Source organism: Heterocephalus glaber, unplaced genomic scaffold, assembly GCF_053883595.1.
Source record: "Heterocephalus glaber isolate CG9 unplaced genomic scaffold, H.glaber_assembly_v1.0 deba00001442, whole genome shotgun sequence".
Lineage (NCBI taxonomy): Eukaryota > Metazoa > Chordata > Mammalia > Rodentia > Bathyergidae > Heterocephalus > Heterocephalus glaber.
In genome coordinates, this window is record NW_028258296.1 from 21,642,708 (window position 1) to 21,658,057 (window position 15,350).

Sequence of the window (15,350 nt, forward strand, 5' to 3'; positions counted from 1 at the left end):
TCCAGCACAGAGTGCAAAACATAGTTGGCAGCCGGCAAACACTTGTTAAATTGGTTTGAACAAATAATCCATAATACTTTTGGTGCCATCTGCCAATATAATTTTACATGGTGTCTCAGTCTGAGCAATTTTACAAAGCGTTCCTAATGTGTTTAACAAAAATAAAATTTCAAAGTTATTCACAGAATTGTACCCATTGTGAATACACAGTGATTAAATGCAAGGTCTCTAGAGTTAGCCTGGTTAGGTTTTATCCTAGTTCCACCTTTCTGGTGTGTGACCCTGGGAAAATTGCTTCTCTAAGCTTCCGTCTTCTCATCTGGGCAGATAGTGATAGTACTTATTTCAGAAGGTTTTCATGAAAATCAAGTGATGCATGTAGTACAGTGTCAGCCATATGTACACACTCTGTACACTGTGTGCACACGTACACAATCTCATATACAGTTCATTGTGAATGGCTAATAATTTGTTTCATTATACCAAAAAGTAAAATTAAATATACCAAAATGAAAATTTTATATTTCTCATTAAAATCTGTCAGAGTATCTGGATATATTATATACAAATTAAAACAATTTAAACACATTCACAAATAAAAGTTTTAAAAAGCTTATTAAAATTGTCTTTGATTTGGATGAGAGATAATACAAGAACAGCTAAATTATTCTTCACAAAGAATAATGAAGTAACACTTGCATTAACTATAACAAAATATTTTAATAACTATTTACATAATATATAGTATGTAAAATGATTTATGTAAATATAGTAAATGTCAGAACTAAATGATTTTTTGTCAATTTATTTTTGTGATTAAAGAAAAAGAGGGAATGACTAGAACATTTTACATATATATTCTCTTTAACAGCTTGAAAGCATGAGTGAAAATGTTAAACCTTACCATCAACTGATAAGCACTGTAAATGTGGATAACAGTGTTGGAAACGACACTGTTTTTCTAATCACATGGCAGACCAGTGGTCCCCCTGAGATTGTGTTATTTGATCCTACTGGAAGAAAATACTACACAAATAATTTTACCACCAGTCTAGCTTCTCAAACAGCTAGCCTTTGCATTCCAGGAACTGCCAAGGTAGGTGTTATGATCTTGTTTATTATGACAACATTTGGCCAAGTATATAACTTTCAACTGAACACAATTAGATGCATTTTATAAAAGAAATTTTATTCTGATATATGAAAGCTTTGCAGTTATGAAAACCTTTTGTTAGTGCTAAAAGTTAAAGGGGAGCAAATAAGCTATATTCAAAACTTTAAATATTGACTGGATAAAAGTTTCTCATGTCAACAATGAAAATTAATATTTTCAGTAGTTGTACAAATAACTTCTGTAGCTTACATTTTTCTTTACATAATCCATACATTTCTATAAGCTTAGGAAAAATTCTGTATCTAGAATTTATAAGATGAGCAATGTAATGCATGTGCTTTTGAGTACCTTTTTTATGTGGAGGTTCCTGTCATACAGCTGTTAGTAATGGTACAATTCCAAAACAAAAATAGGTAGAGAGATCTCAGGGCTTGAATCAGATGTCACTGGAAAATGAGGAAGCACAGGAAGAAGGCTGTGCTGGGTGTGACAGCATCTGAACTCCCCGCCTTGACGCCTTGCTTTCCTCTGATGGTTCCTGCTGTTACCTCTGGGATTTAACAAGGAGCAGCAGCAGGAATCAGGAAGAAATCTGTATATAGCTTAATTGCAAGGACATGTTTTGATGCATTGAAATCTCAGCCTTTTCCTTCACACTTTCTTTCGAGGATTTCTTCCAGGTAGTCTAGGAAGGCAAGAGAGTGGTGTGTAGCAATATTTCTTATTTTTAGTAAAAGAAAATGATTTATTTGAAGGTGGGGAGAGGGGAAGAGAGAGAGAGGACAGAAAGCTATTCTGGGTGAGTAGAGAGTATTCAAAAGCTGATTATTCGTGGATTTCTTGTCTGCAGCTCCTTTTATTGAGATCAGTATGACTGTAAATTACTCCACACAGACCTTGTAACATCCTGACCTACCAAAAATAGATCTTTTCTTGGTCCCTAACAGTTCCTTATTTTCGTTGTTTGAGGTTTCTTGGACTGGAGGTTTGGGAGGAGTGAAGGGAAATAAGAATATTATTGTCCCTAGTCCAGTGTATCTACATAAATCCTAACAGCCCACTTAATTTGCTATAAATTTCTCAGTAGTGAAAAGGAATAAAAACACTTAACCTCTTTTCAGGTAAAGGGGCCCAGATTAATATTTGCAAAGAACTTTGATCTGGATGCTGCTACTGTTATGTGCTAAAAATATGAATCAAAATGTATCCTCCCTCCTCCAAATAAACCCACATTATAATTCCCTGAAGTTACTTAACAGTAACAGTGGCTTGTTAGCCATCATTTAACCAATATTACTTTTTCTGACATCCTTTTACAGTATTTTGAAAAATACAACATCAACAAACCAAAAACCCTAAAGTCTTAGATAGATCCTGCAAAATTAAGTGTTCATTTTTTTCATCACACTTCACCAAACAAAAAGTGTTTGTTTTGCAGCCTGGGCCCTGGACTTACTCCCTGAACAACACCCACCATTCTCCTCAACTCCTGACAGTGACAGTGGCCTCCCGCGCCTCCAGCTCCGCTGTGCCCCCAGCCACTGTAGAAGTCTTTGTGGAAAAAGACAGCACTCATTTTCCTGACCCTGTGATGATTTATGCAAATGTGAGAAAGGGGTTTTATCCCATTCTTAATGCTACTGTCACTGCTGTGATTGAGCCAGAGACTGGAGATCCTGTTATGCTGAAACTTTTTGATGATGGAGCAGGTAACAAGAGAGGAATGATGTTTTTACATGTGCTTTAAGAGCTGTCACATCATGATGAGTTTGCACCGATGTGAAGCTTATCTGTAAAATTTTAAAATTCTTTTTCTTATTTGGTCATATCATACTCTCAAATTCTCATAGAATTACTGACATACTAAGGATGTATGGGCTAACCTGGGGAAAAATAGTGTCAGGGAGGCTCCTCAGAGGGGCTATGCCAGAGCGAAAGTGTGGGAGGAAGCCACTTGACACCTAAATCTTGGCTTCCACATGGCCAGCAAAACTGGCCACAGTCACTTAATGAGATCACACCGAAATAGGTGTATGCGCATTTATGACATGCCCATTATCTTCTCAAGTTTCAGAATTCCAAGAGACAGGAGAGACCAGTGGGAATCAGGAGGACTTTAGTTCAGGTTTTAGGTGAACACAGGCTCAGAAGTCTCCTGTCCAAAGGAAATGTGCTGAGCAAACAGAAGTTCCAGCTTCTATACATTTTGTCCAAGGGTTTGGTCTTTCTAGTAACTAGCAAGGAATTTACAGCAACAGAACAAGGACAGACAATTTTGTAACTTAGCCTTGAAAGAAGACAGAGCCTTATGAATCATAGGAGAACAGGGCGTCATAAACTTTGTTTATGGGACATAGTTGTCAATTTTATCTGTATCAGAACAAGGAGTTACAGCTACAGGGGAGAAAGGGATGATGGGGGGTTATTGCCCAAGGCTGGGAAGGACTTGTTTTTCATTAAGTCCTGCTTCACTCAGAGTGACCAGCTTTATTCACTGCAGCAATCAGACCTGACAACTCAAAAGAGCAAACAAAAACCAACAAGGGAAATGCAGTGATAGTTAACCCATATTTTCCTTTTGGATCCAGTTTTGAAAAAAAAAAAATGGAAAATTGAACTTTTGACTCATGAGATAACCCTAGATCAGTAATGGTAAACCTTTGGCACACATATTATTGTGTTTTTCTTTTAAGACAAAAGATGTTAATGTATGAGTTGTTTTTTTCTAAACTAAAAATCTCAGTATTCAGGTTTAATTGCAGTGTTGGTACTTTGCAATGAATACATGGATTTTAGGTTGCAGTTTGGGCACTTGGTCTCTAAAAGGTTCACCATCACTGCCCTAGATTATTCTTTAGCCACGTAATGAGGTTAACAAGAGGACAAGCCCTTCTCTAGTACAACCAGGGCCAGTGACTTAGTCCCAAAAAGACTAGATCAGCAAGCTAGTGGAATCCAGAAGATTTCCCTTACCACTAGGAAAACAAAGTAAATCAAGAAAACTCTACTGTGAATCTCTCATTCTGCACAATAGAATTTGAAGCCCCCTTGGTATGGTGTATGGAGAGCACAGTATCAGGCCAGGCAGACAGTGGCTGTTGGACTCCTTCTGAGTAACATTTTTTGACTTCTAAAAACAAACTCATTTGTCATTCCACTTTTCCTGTTTCGTGTTCTGTTCTTTTACTAAACTAAATTCTCAGAATGATAATGATCCTTAAAGTCTGCATTGCTGTCTTCAAATTACATATCTTTGCTCTGTTATTTCAAAGTTCGGTTTTTTGGTTTTTTTCGAGATTCTTGGGTTTGGCACTCCACCATGGCAATCGTGTACGACATTTATGAACAGAAGTCTATTTAGAGGACTTTAGCTCAATTCTGCTGTGGAGGGATACCAGAGAAGTCTTCTTTGCCTGTTGAAATGAGTCCAAATGGACTCTCATGTTCTGATTGCTTATGAATGACCCTACCTTTCATTTTTTTGTATATGGTTCAAAAATCCACTTTGCAGAATGTTTCTCCCTTGCTTCAGCCTATGAGCTGACCTGGAGAGCAGATCATGCTGTCTTAGGGAAAATCACCTGATTGAACTCAATAGGCTCTTATATTTATTTCCTGGGAAAATTCATTTGTTTGTTATCTAAATTTATAACCTAGTAAAAGAAACAATAAAAACTATTTTAAGTGTTTTATTATACCACATTCACACTTAGAGAATAAGTTTTTAGAGGTTAAAGAATCACAAAAGGAAATTATGGAGCTATTGAATTTTAAATCACCAGTTATACCCATGGTAACATATACTAAAATGGAAAAATTGAGGGGGGATATTATTTTAATAGCTTTTAAAATATTAGCAATCAACTATGATGGCAAGTGTTGACACTGACTTTTTGTCTACATATACAGGTGCTGATGTCATTAAAAATGATGGAATTTACTCGAGGTATTTTTTCTCCTTTGCTGTAAGTGGTAGATATAGCTTGAAAGTGCATGTCAGTCACTCTCCCAGCATAAGCACCCTAGCCCACTCTATCGCAGGAAGTCATGCTCTGTATGTACCGGGTTACATAGTGAATGGTAAGAATCATCAGCACTGTTAACTTGTGATATCATTTCATGTATATATCTCTGGTGTGTGTGTGTGTGTGTGTGTGTGTGTGTGTGTGTGTGAGAGAGAGAGAGAGAGAGAGAGAGAGAGAGAGAGAGAGAGAGAGGAAGGAGAGAGAGAAGATAAAAAGGAATTTCAAAACTTTATGTAAGTTAATCCATAATTCATTGACCACCTTGTCAGTCTCATTTATAACAAAAAAGGATAATTTCTTTAGCTAATTCCTACCCTCATTTTAGTAATTATTTTGACCTTTCTCTTGTGACTGTTTTGACAGAGTCAGTACTATATATATTTATTGAGATTTCTAAGTTCCAGCTCTTATATTTCCTCTGTAGAGGTTTAGGCAAAAGAAAGAAGCAAAAATTTGTCAACAGCTGAAAGAAGCAAGCTTCTGGCTCAAATAATCTACACAGGAAGTGGGTTCCTGAATAAATATGAGTTTGGATGTTACAGACATCTGTGGGATTCCTGAAGAGATTCTGTTTCTCTTCAAGATGAAAAAAATCCCAGATGAATAGGAGATAGACATCTTTAATTTTTTAACACTATTATGTTAGTTCCTCATAGAGAGCAGTAGTTGGAATATCACAGACAATGTATCATGCTGTAGTCTCTCTAAAAACAGTCTCAAAAAACATTTCGAAGCATTTTAATGATGATGAGTATTACTCATTATTTCAGCAGTTACAACCCATCATCTGGACTATTCCATAACATGATTCTGTATTTTTCTGTTCTATTCATACTTCACACTAGAAGCTAATCAGGGTGCTACAGCGGATTTGCATTTCCTGGTGTTTTTTTGTGTTACCTGGTAGACAATTTCACTCTCACTTATATTTACAATAATTGGGATTGCTTAAAAACCAATGTAAATCAATTTGCAAGGTAACATGGTTTTATTGCATAGATATGATGTTATATCTAGATAAAATACTTCATTTCCAAATAAATATTCTGTTTTTTATTAATGCATAACATTTTTGCAGGCCTACTAGGTGACAGGTTAGGAACTTGGCACACCAAGTAGAAGACCTGATTCTCATCAAGGAGCTTGCAAGCCCCTGACTCAATTGAGTACCTTTCCAAAACCCATAAGTTTAAAGGATGCAAATATCAGTACCTAGTGTGCAGTCTGACTTGAAATGTTCAACTGTGCTTTTGTTTTGGTATTTCATATAGGCCTTATAGCACAGAAAAGAAAACCTTAGGGCTCTCATGACATGCCTACTGTTCATAGCATTCACTCTATTAGCTCACTTCCAGGTGATGACTTTGAGCGCACACTTCTCTGAAAAAGTGGGAGCTACTCTTATTTTCATACCACCAAACCTCCAGACAGAGCAGCATCTGCACCTCCCTCTCCTCCCCTGAGGCCACTGCCTCTGCTGGGTGTGCTCTGCACCCTGGAGAGCCCATGAGAGCTCTCCCCTTTGCATTCCCTCTCTACTGTCCTCTCTGGGCACCATTCAAGCACACACCCATATTAAAAATTAGTCACCTGCGAGCTATCACCTCTCTATTTCTATCATTTTCTCCCGAAATTAACCAAAACCTCACAACTGTACTTTCTCACCTCCTATTTACTATTCTGCTCCCTGCAATCTGACTTCCACCCAAATGTTCCATTGGAATTTCTCTGGCCCTAATTGCCAATGGCCGCCCTCCCACTAAATCCAAAGGAAACACTTCAGACCTCATTTTTCTTGACCTCAGCGGTATTACACAGAGACTGCTATTTCCCCGTTTCTATGACCCCACAGTCTCCTGGCTATCTCTTATTCTCTGGAATATTTGTCAGCCTCTTTTTCCAGCTCCTTCTTTCTTAACAGGCCTCTAAATGTTGGAAAGTCTCAGCGCTCACTCCTGACCTTCTCACTCTACTGACTGGAGCCAAACTACATGAGATTGAGCTATGTGACTTTGATTAAGTTGCTTAGCTTCTATGTCTCAGTTTCATCATCTATAAAAATGGAAGCAATAACTGTACCCTACTCATAGCTTTGCTGACAAAATGAAATATTTGTTATACACAAGGTTCTTAAAAAAGTGCTTGGCATAGAGTCACTCAGTAAATACTATTTATCATTATAATTAAAATTACTATTAGGTAATCTCCTTAATCTACACAGCTTTAACAGTATCTAAATGCCTAGAACCTCCATATTCAAATTCATCATCCACTTTTGCTGACTTTTTTCTCCAAAATGCACCTTACCATCTCTCACTACTATCACCTGTCCCAAGCTGCTTTCTTCTCTCATCTGCACCATTAGGTGGCTCTCTAAGAGGCCCCCTTGCTTGTTATGCTCCTTCATGAACTTCTGCCTCCTGTCTCATCTAAACTCCTTTCCTCTCCTCTTCTTCCTGCTCTCGGCTCCCCTCCCCTCCCCTCTCCTTCCTCCCTCCCTCCCTTTGTCTTTCTTTCTTTCTTTCTTTCTTTCTTTCTTTCTTTCTTTCTTTCTTTCTTTCCTTCCTTCCTTCCTTCTTTCTTTCTTTCCTTTTTTCTGTTTTTGTTTTTGTTTTTTTTACTGGGAATGAAACCTAGGGCCTCAGGCATCCTAGGCAAGCACTCTGAACACAAATCAGGCACACAAGCTTAAATATTAAATAGAAACTGGGAGATTGAGATAGATCTTTTGCAAATAGGCAGGGGACCAAGGGAGGGGGCCATAAAGAGAATTAAGATGTGCTGTGTACTTGTAGCAGCCACCACAAAGAACGTAATCATTATCTATTTCAAACACGTACTAATAAAAATAAAAACAAAACAAACAAAAAAGCTCTTCTGACCTCAGAATTTTCACACAAACTGTACCCGTTGCCTGAGATATTGTTTACCTGGATGATATTTTAACCTTTAGAAAATCTTTGAGTGTGATATCACTCTAAATTATGTATTTGAGCTATTTTCTTTCGAAATACCACAATTTGTCAGTGTATATTACTAATACAATTTATTCCATGAGGAATTGTTTTCTTCTGTCTGTAATTACTGGCATAGCATATCCACTCAGTACTTACAGAATGAATGAATGAATTATTGAATAAACTCAGGTATTCTAAACAAGTAGTTTTTTTTAAAAAAAGTTTTGCAAAAGTCTCTTGATAATCTGTCAGGAACAAGATATTCAGGAGATTGGTAATTCGTTGCCTGCCTATGCTTTTCTTTTGGGCCCAGATAACATTCAGATGAATGCTCCAAGGAAATCAGCACACAGAAGTGAAGGAGAGCAAAAGTGGGCCTTGAGCAGAGTAAGCTCAGGGGGCTCCTTTTCAGTGCGAGGAGTTCCAGATGGTTCCCATCCTGACGTCTTCCCACCGTGCAAAATTATTGACCTGGAAGCTGTAAAGATGGAAGAGGAAGTGATTCTATCTTGGACAGCACCAGGAGAAGACTTTGATCAGGGTCAGGGTAGGTTTGGTGGCTTCATTATCTATTTTTCCACAAGACAACATTGCTAAAAATGAAGTCAGGAGTTAGTGGGGTGAAAATAACTTGGGGATTTAGAGCCCAAAAAGCTGCAGAGCGCTGTCATGAAAGGCTCTGAGTTGCTCATAATGCTTGACATCCTGGAGCCCAGGAATGAGAGTGAGTCAGCTGCCACAGGAGTAGAGAGGCCAGGGTAGACTCACTGCAATCACACAGAAACCTTGATTGGAGACATGCACACCACACAGGTTGGTGGTCTCTTCAGCAGAAATGAAGTTTGTTACTATGGAATCTATATTTCCAAATACTTACAGTGACTATTTTTCTGAAAATTCACTAGCCAATACTTACAAGTCAGGTTTAGAGAACTATTTCCCATGACTGAAAAAAACTTGGTGCCCTCTCCTCTCCTGCTCTAGTCATCATTTCTGTGATAAAGGCTGAGAGGAGTTATCTAATCCAGGGCTTTCTCACTTTTTCTTGGATGAACATTGATGAGAACCTACTCCTACTCTCCCTTCTCTAAGGCCTGTGCTAACTTTTGAGCTTCCATCTATGCCATTTTTTTCCAGATTTTTATCCAATTACTACAATGCCTTTTATTAAGAAACTTTTATTTTTCTCCTATTAATTTGAATTCTATTTTATACTAAATTTCTGAATTTGGCCTAATTTTGAATATAAGTCCATTCATGTACTAGTCCATGGTAGTTTAGTTATTGAGGCATTATACTATTTTTATATCTGGTAGAATCTGTCTTTTTGAACTATATTTTAGACTCAACCTGGCTATTTTTATTATTTATTTTCCATATAAACTTTGCAAAAAGCTTCACTAGTTAAAGCAAGCATTGAAAGCATTTTTAATAAATATCACAAAATTTACATCACCATAATAAAAACATTATAATGTTAATCTTAATCTCAGAAAACATAAATCCTCTTGCTCACCTTTTAGTATGACTATGTAGTGTTTTAAAGTTTGACTCTTATTTATTTTTCTTGTTATGTTTATTCCCAGATATTTTAACTTTTTTGTTGCTATTCTCTCTCATTAGTCATTACTAATAAACTATGAAACTTACTTAAGGTGACTTCTTCCCATTTATGTTTTTAATTTCAGCTGCAAGTTATGAAATAAGAATAAGTAAAAGCCTACAGAATATTCAAGATGACTTTAACAATGCCATTTTGGTGAATACATCAAAGCTAAATCCTCAGCAGGCTGGTACCAGAGAGATATTTACATTCTTACCCAGACGTTTTACAAGTGAACTCGAACATCGACCTGAAAGAGGAACACAAGAAAACTACAGAATTTATTTGGCCATTAGAGCAACGGATAGGAACTCTTTAAAGTCTGCTGTATCTAACATTGCCCAGGTGTCTCGGTCTAGTTCTCCAAACTCTGCTTCTGTTCCTGGCAGAGATCATCTTATAGTGAAAGGAGTTTTAACAGCAATGAGTTTGATAGGAACCATTTGCCTTGTTATAATTGTAACATATTATATTTTAAACAAGAAAAAGAGCAGTCAAGGAAGAGAGTGGGACAAAATTACTATGAACAAATGTACAGAGTATCTTCCTTCTTAGTTTTATGACCCCTGGGCTTTACATTTTGCAAAAACATAACAATAAATTGAAATGAACATCAAATTGTATAAAGTGCATTGGATTTTTGTGTAATATGGATCATAGTTTTATATATAATACTCATTTTTGGATGAGAAATTAGAAAATAGTCTTAGTTATGGAAAACTAATAAAGATTATTCTTCACAGTAATGTCTTTAAAGGCAAGGGCAAAGTTGAGTCAGGGTCAAGAAAAGCTTGTTTTATTGAAGTGGAAAAATAGCTCCAAGTATAGGAAAGGGAGTTAGATTCTGAATTATGCAGTATAACTGTCTATATGAACCAATTGTTTAGTTACTTTGATTAATTTTTCATTTGTCCTTATCTGTGCAGAACAGATTGCTTGTTTATGACAAATGATCAAGCTGCATTTTTTATATGAAGCCCCAATTGTAAAATTCTTTATCTCTTGTCATTTCATTAAATGTACTATGGATCAAATCCCACCACTAATGCTCAAAGGGACCTTTTTTAAGAGTAAGAGGCAACCTTAAGATGTGGTTATTATCCTTGTCCTTTCAGACTGGTTTTGTAACAAAGCTTTATTGAATTTATTGTTTATAAGTTTCTACTCCCATCAAAGCAGTTTTCCAAGTTATTGCCCTGGGGATAATTGAATGAAAATGGTTCTCATTCTCATAAAGCTTTAAAGAATGAAAGACGAGGTTCTCAGCTTATTTTAAGAAGTATGTAGACAATACAGTTTTATTCAATCTCCACTGAAGAAGAGGTCAGGGGGAGAGACTGATCTTTAGAAATGACTATCATGTTCTCTTCTTTGGTTAAATAAAAGTCTAAATCCTTTTTCCATCAAGGGCAAAGGAAAGGGGAAGCATATGTCACAAGGAAATAAAAATTATCTTCCTATAATTTTACTTGCTGGTATTTTGTTAAAGATACTTGAATCATTTGGTTTTTAAAACTGGAGAGCTTAAAGCTTTATTGAATAAGTTTAAATAATAATGTAGAAGTGATCTCAGTTTTATAACCAGGACCTGTTAAGAATGAAAACTATGATATTTTGAAAGGTAAGTAGAGAAATGTGACCTCGGACAAAAAGGAAGGAAAAGCTTGAAGCCCTGAGTGGAGAGACATGGTACAAGGCTGGGGAGAAAAACAAACAGTGAGGTTCCCCATCCAGCCTGCTTCCTTGTAGCGCTACTACAGCACATGTCTGGCCTGTTACACTCTAAGTCTCAGTGCCTAAATTTTGGCACATGACAGCTGCGATCCATGCAGCCTGGTTCCAACCCCCCCGGAGGTAACTTCTGGTATGGCCATTTACCCCTGCTGGCCTGGAATTTGTTTCTCTATGATTTCAAACATGGCTGGTAAGATACAGAGAAAAGGTTGTGATCAGTTTCAAGTCCTCAAATATTTTCCTCATTTTACAGACAGAAGGATGAAAAGTTAAGTGAATAATTTGAAGTTTTGTGCTGATGAATGGCAGAGCTACAGAGAAGAGGAGCCAGGTTCTCAGACTACTCCTTCACACTGCCTGCTTGAGAAGGAATGGAAAGATGCTGGGGATTGTGCCTAGAATACTTAGCTCTTTAAAGATCAGATACCAGGCCATGGATGTAGCTTAGTGGCATCTTGCCTGCCTGGCAAGCACAAAGTCTTGAGTTTGATACCTAGTATCAAAAAAAGAAAAACAGAAAGAAAAAGAAAAAAAAATCAGATAGCAGGAGAGCAAATCTAGCTTCAAAGGAATTGGTTTCTTTTTGTGCATATTTGCTCTTTAGTTCTTTTTTCCATTTAGTGAATACAAGGATAGAGGAAGCGGACTAAAGTCTAGAAATTGGTGAACTATAAGAAGAGGCAAAACTAAGGGATATCAAAGATATAAAAAGTTTCAACCATAACAAGGTAGAAAGAGTGATCTTGTGAAGGGGGTATGGTAAACAATGTTCAGTGTTGTGAGGGTGTGAAAGCATTAGACAAAAAAGACGTAAATGTGAGGAAATAGGATTTAGAGACCCTAGTAATCAATAGAACAGAATCACTGTAAAGGCCCTCCTGATCCTTAATAAAAAATAGAAACAGAATAATTGGGGCAAGGAGAATGAGGAACTTTTCCCATTTGTCACTGGTGCAACACCAGATGAACAATGATATCATTGAAGATTTGATTCAAGATTACAAGATGATGATGTATGTGAGTTAGATGCTCAGTTGTCTTGGAATACAATTCTAGGAAATGAAGGTGGGTTGAGGATGTAGCTAGGTGATACAGCACTTGCCTAGTATACTTACAGCTTTGGTTTCAACCACCAAAAAGAAAAAGGAATGAATGCAATATATATAGATGATATTATCTTCAAATGCCAGAATAATCATTGCTCTGCAATAAATATAAATTTGTTATGAAAATTCAAAAAAATTCAAGAAAATATTTCCCCATTTCTGCCCAATTCTTTTAGTGACAGTACAGTAAGATTAAATTTCAGCGGTGGAGAGATAAAAGTAGTATGTAGCTCATTTTTAAGGGTGGTTGATATAGTTTATACACAAGTAGGCTACTGTTTATGTGGGCACTGTTGATTGCCCCCAAATATCTTTGCACTTGGATTTTAATACATTAAATCTACAGAAATGTTTTTACTTATGATTATTTTTCATAATGTAACTATTCTTGGAAGAAGTGAGCCCTAGATACATCATTCATTTTAAAATATGACAAATTTAATAATATTAATGGTGAGGTTGTTCAATCAACTAATCCTTTTGATGATAATATAACTCTGGACACAATAGAAAACAAAATTCTTAAATACACTGGACTCTTGACAAAGGCAGGCAGAACTAGAAAAGGGAAGAAACCCAGGCGAAGTGCATGCTTAACCAGCTTTCTTTTGGAGGCTCTGCCCAGTTGGCTTGGTCCATCTAGACAGGATTCACATGGAAGTCAGCAATCTTACTGGTTTGAGAAACCAGAAGTAGTAGTCCTAGATTGCCAGGATATTTAGAAATTGAGGGAGAAAATCCAAGAATGGAGGCAACCACAAAAGGAAAATTTCCCCACCCACATTCTCTTAACCTTTGGATGAGTCCTGAGCTAAACGAATCTAGTGGAAAATGAGAGCTGAGAAAATGAGCTGAACAAAGATTTCAGCTTCTGCTTAGTTCTTGACAGAAAAGGTTTAGAATTTAATTCCACTTTTATTAGAGGGGAATGGTAAGCACTGTGGGTTTCCACTGGAACTCCAGAACATCCACAAAAGGGATGAGGACCTTATCCCCAGAACAAGAGTTATGCCCTGGAACTCTAGGCAAATCTTAGATAAATTGGCTCTGACAAAGCCTAAAATGAAGTTTCCACAAAATCAGGGTGATTCACTAACAATTTACTACCAGAACATAACTCAGAGAAAGAAAACATAATACAGAGACCCTACAACATACCATCCAGTATGTAGTAAACAATGCTAGATATGCCAACAAGCAGGAAATCTGTCAGTATTGGAAGAGTCAAAATTATCCAGATCTGAAGTGGAAAACAAAACTCAAAAAGTATTAAGAAGTGAGTGGTGCCAGGTGGGACTCTTAAAAGGTCATTAGATCGGGCTGGGGATTTAGCTCAGTGGTTCTGCTGCCTACCTTGAAAGTGCAAGGACCTGAGTTCGATCCCCAGTACAAAAAAAAAAACAAAAAAACTTGATTAGGTCAAGAGTGCTCTGCCATCATTAATGGATTAATGAATTATCTCAAGAGAGGGCCTTGAAATAAAAGCCACATCAAAGGGCCGAGGATTAGCTCAGTGGTACCACACCTTCCTCGCAAGCACAAGGTCCTGAGTTCGATCAGAAAAATGAAAAAAAAAAGCCACATTGGTTTTATATCACCATGTGATGTCCTCTTCCACGTTGATGCCACAAGAAAGCCAAGCAGATGATAGCGCCATGTGTTTGGATTTCAAAACCTGTTGAACTAGGAGCAAAATAAATCTCCGCTTTTTATAAATTATTCAGTTTGTGGAATTCAGTTGTATCAATACAAAACAGATTAAGACAAGGGATTCATTTTCAAAGTTTATAAGGAACTCAACTCCATATCAAGAAAAAACAGTTGTATTTTTCAAAATGGATAAAGGTGGGCATAGTGGCACATGTCTGTAATGCCAGCAATTGGAAGGCTGAGACAAGAGTATTGCAAATTTAAGGCCATCCTGAGCCACACAGCAAGTTCAGTGCCACCCTGGACTATATAGAAAAATCCTGACTCAAAACAGATAAATGGACAAAATACCTGAACAGACATTTCTAAAAGGAGACATATAAACAGCCAACAGGTATATGAAAAAGTGTTCAACATTGCTAATCATCAGGGAAATGCACAGCAAAAGTATACTAAGATATCACTTCACACTTGTTAGAATAGCTAACACCAAAAAGATAAGAGACAATCAATACTGGTTAAGTATATGGAATAAAAGAAATAACTATATATTGTGAGTGAGAATGTAAATTAGTACAGCCATTATTGAAAATAGTATGGAGGTTCCTCAAAATAATAATAGGACTTTCATATGATCCAACAATCCCACTGGTGGATATATATCCAGGAAATAAAATCAGTATGTCAAAGAAATATGTGCATTCCCATGTTAATAGTATTACTCACAATAGCCAAGATATGAAACCAACCTAAGTCTATTAAGGGTGGTTGGAAAAAATGAAGTATATAAACACTATGGAATATCATCCAGCCATAAAAATAAAATCCCTTGATTTATGACCATATAAATGAACCTGCAGAACAGTATGTTATGTGAAATAAACCAGCCACAGAGAAATAAGTGCTGCATTGTCTCACTCATATGTGGGATCAAAAAAAGTTGATGTTTCATGGATCAAGAGAGTAGGATAGTGGTTACCAGGGGCTTGGGTGGTTGGTGGGGTGTAAGAGATATGAAGAAATGAGAAAATGTTGGTCAAAAGATATATAATTTGAGGTCATCCTTTGTTGATCAAAGGACATTTAATTTGCATTAGGTAGATGGACTACTAACAAATATCCAAATATAGAGAGACAGAAGGTAGACAAGTGATCACCTGG

At 36.8% G+C, this 15,350-nt stretch overlaps 1 protein-coding gene across 1 annotated transcript in view; it reads left to right on the forward strand.

The window, feature by feature from the left end:
* Positions 1-10,326, forward strand: part of Clca2 (chloride channel accessory 2) — a 29,146-nt gene extending 18,820 nt beyond the window's left edge. The window contains 6 exon segments of the mRNA XM_004841571.3: positions 872-1,096; positions 2,553-2,823; positions 5,024-5,194; positions 8,410-8,643; positions 9,785-10,178; positions 10,180-10,326. Coding sequence (XP_004841628.3) covers positions 872-1,096; positions 2,553-2,823; positions 5,024-5,194; positions 8,410-8,643; positions 9,785-10,178; positions 10,180-10,225 — 1,341 coding nt within the window. The 3' untranslated portion in view covers positions 10,226-10,326.
* The last annotated feature ends 5,024 nt before the right edge of the window (positions 10,327-15,350 follow it).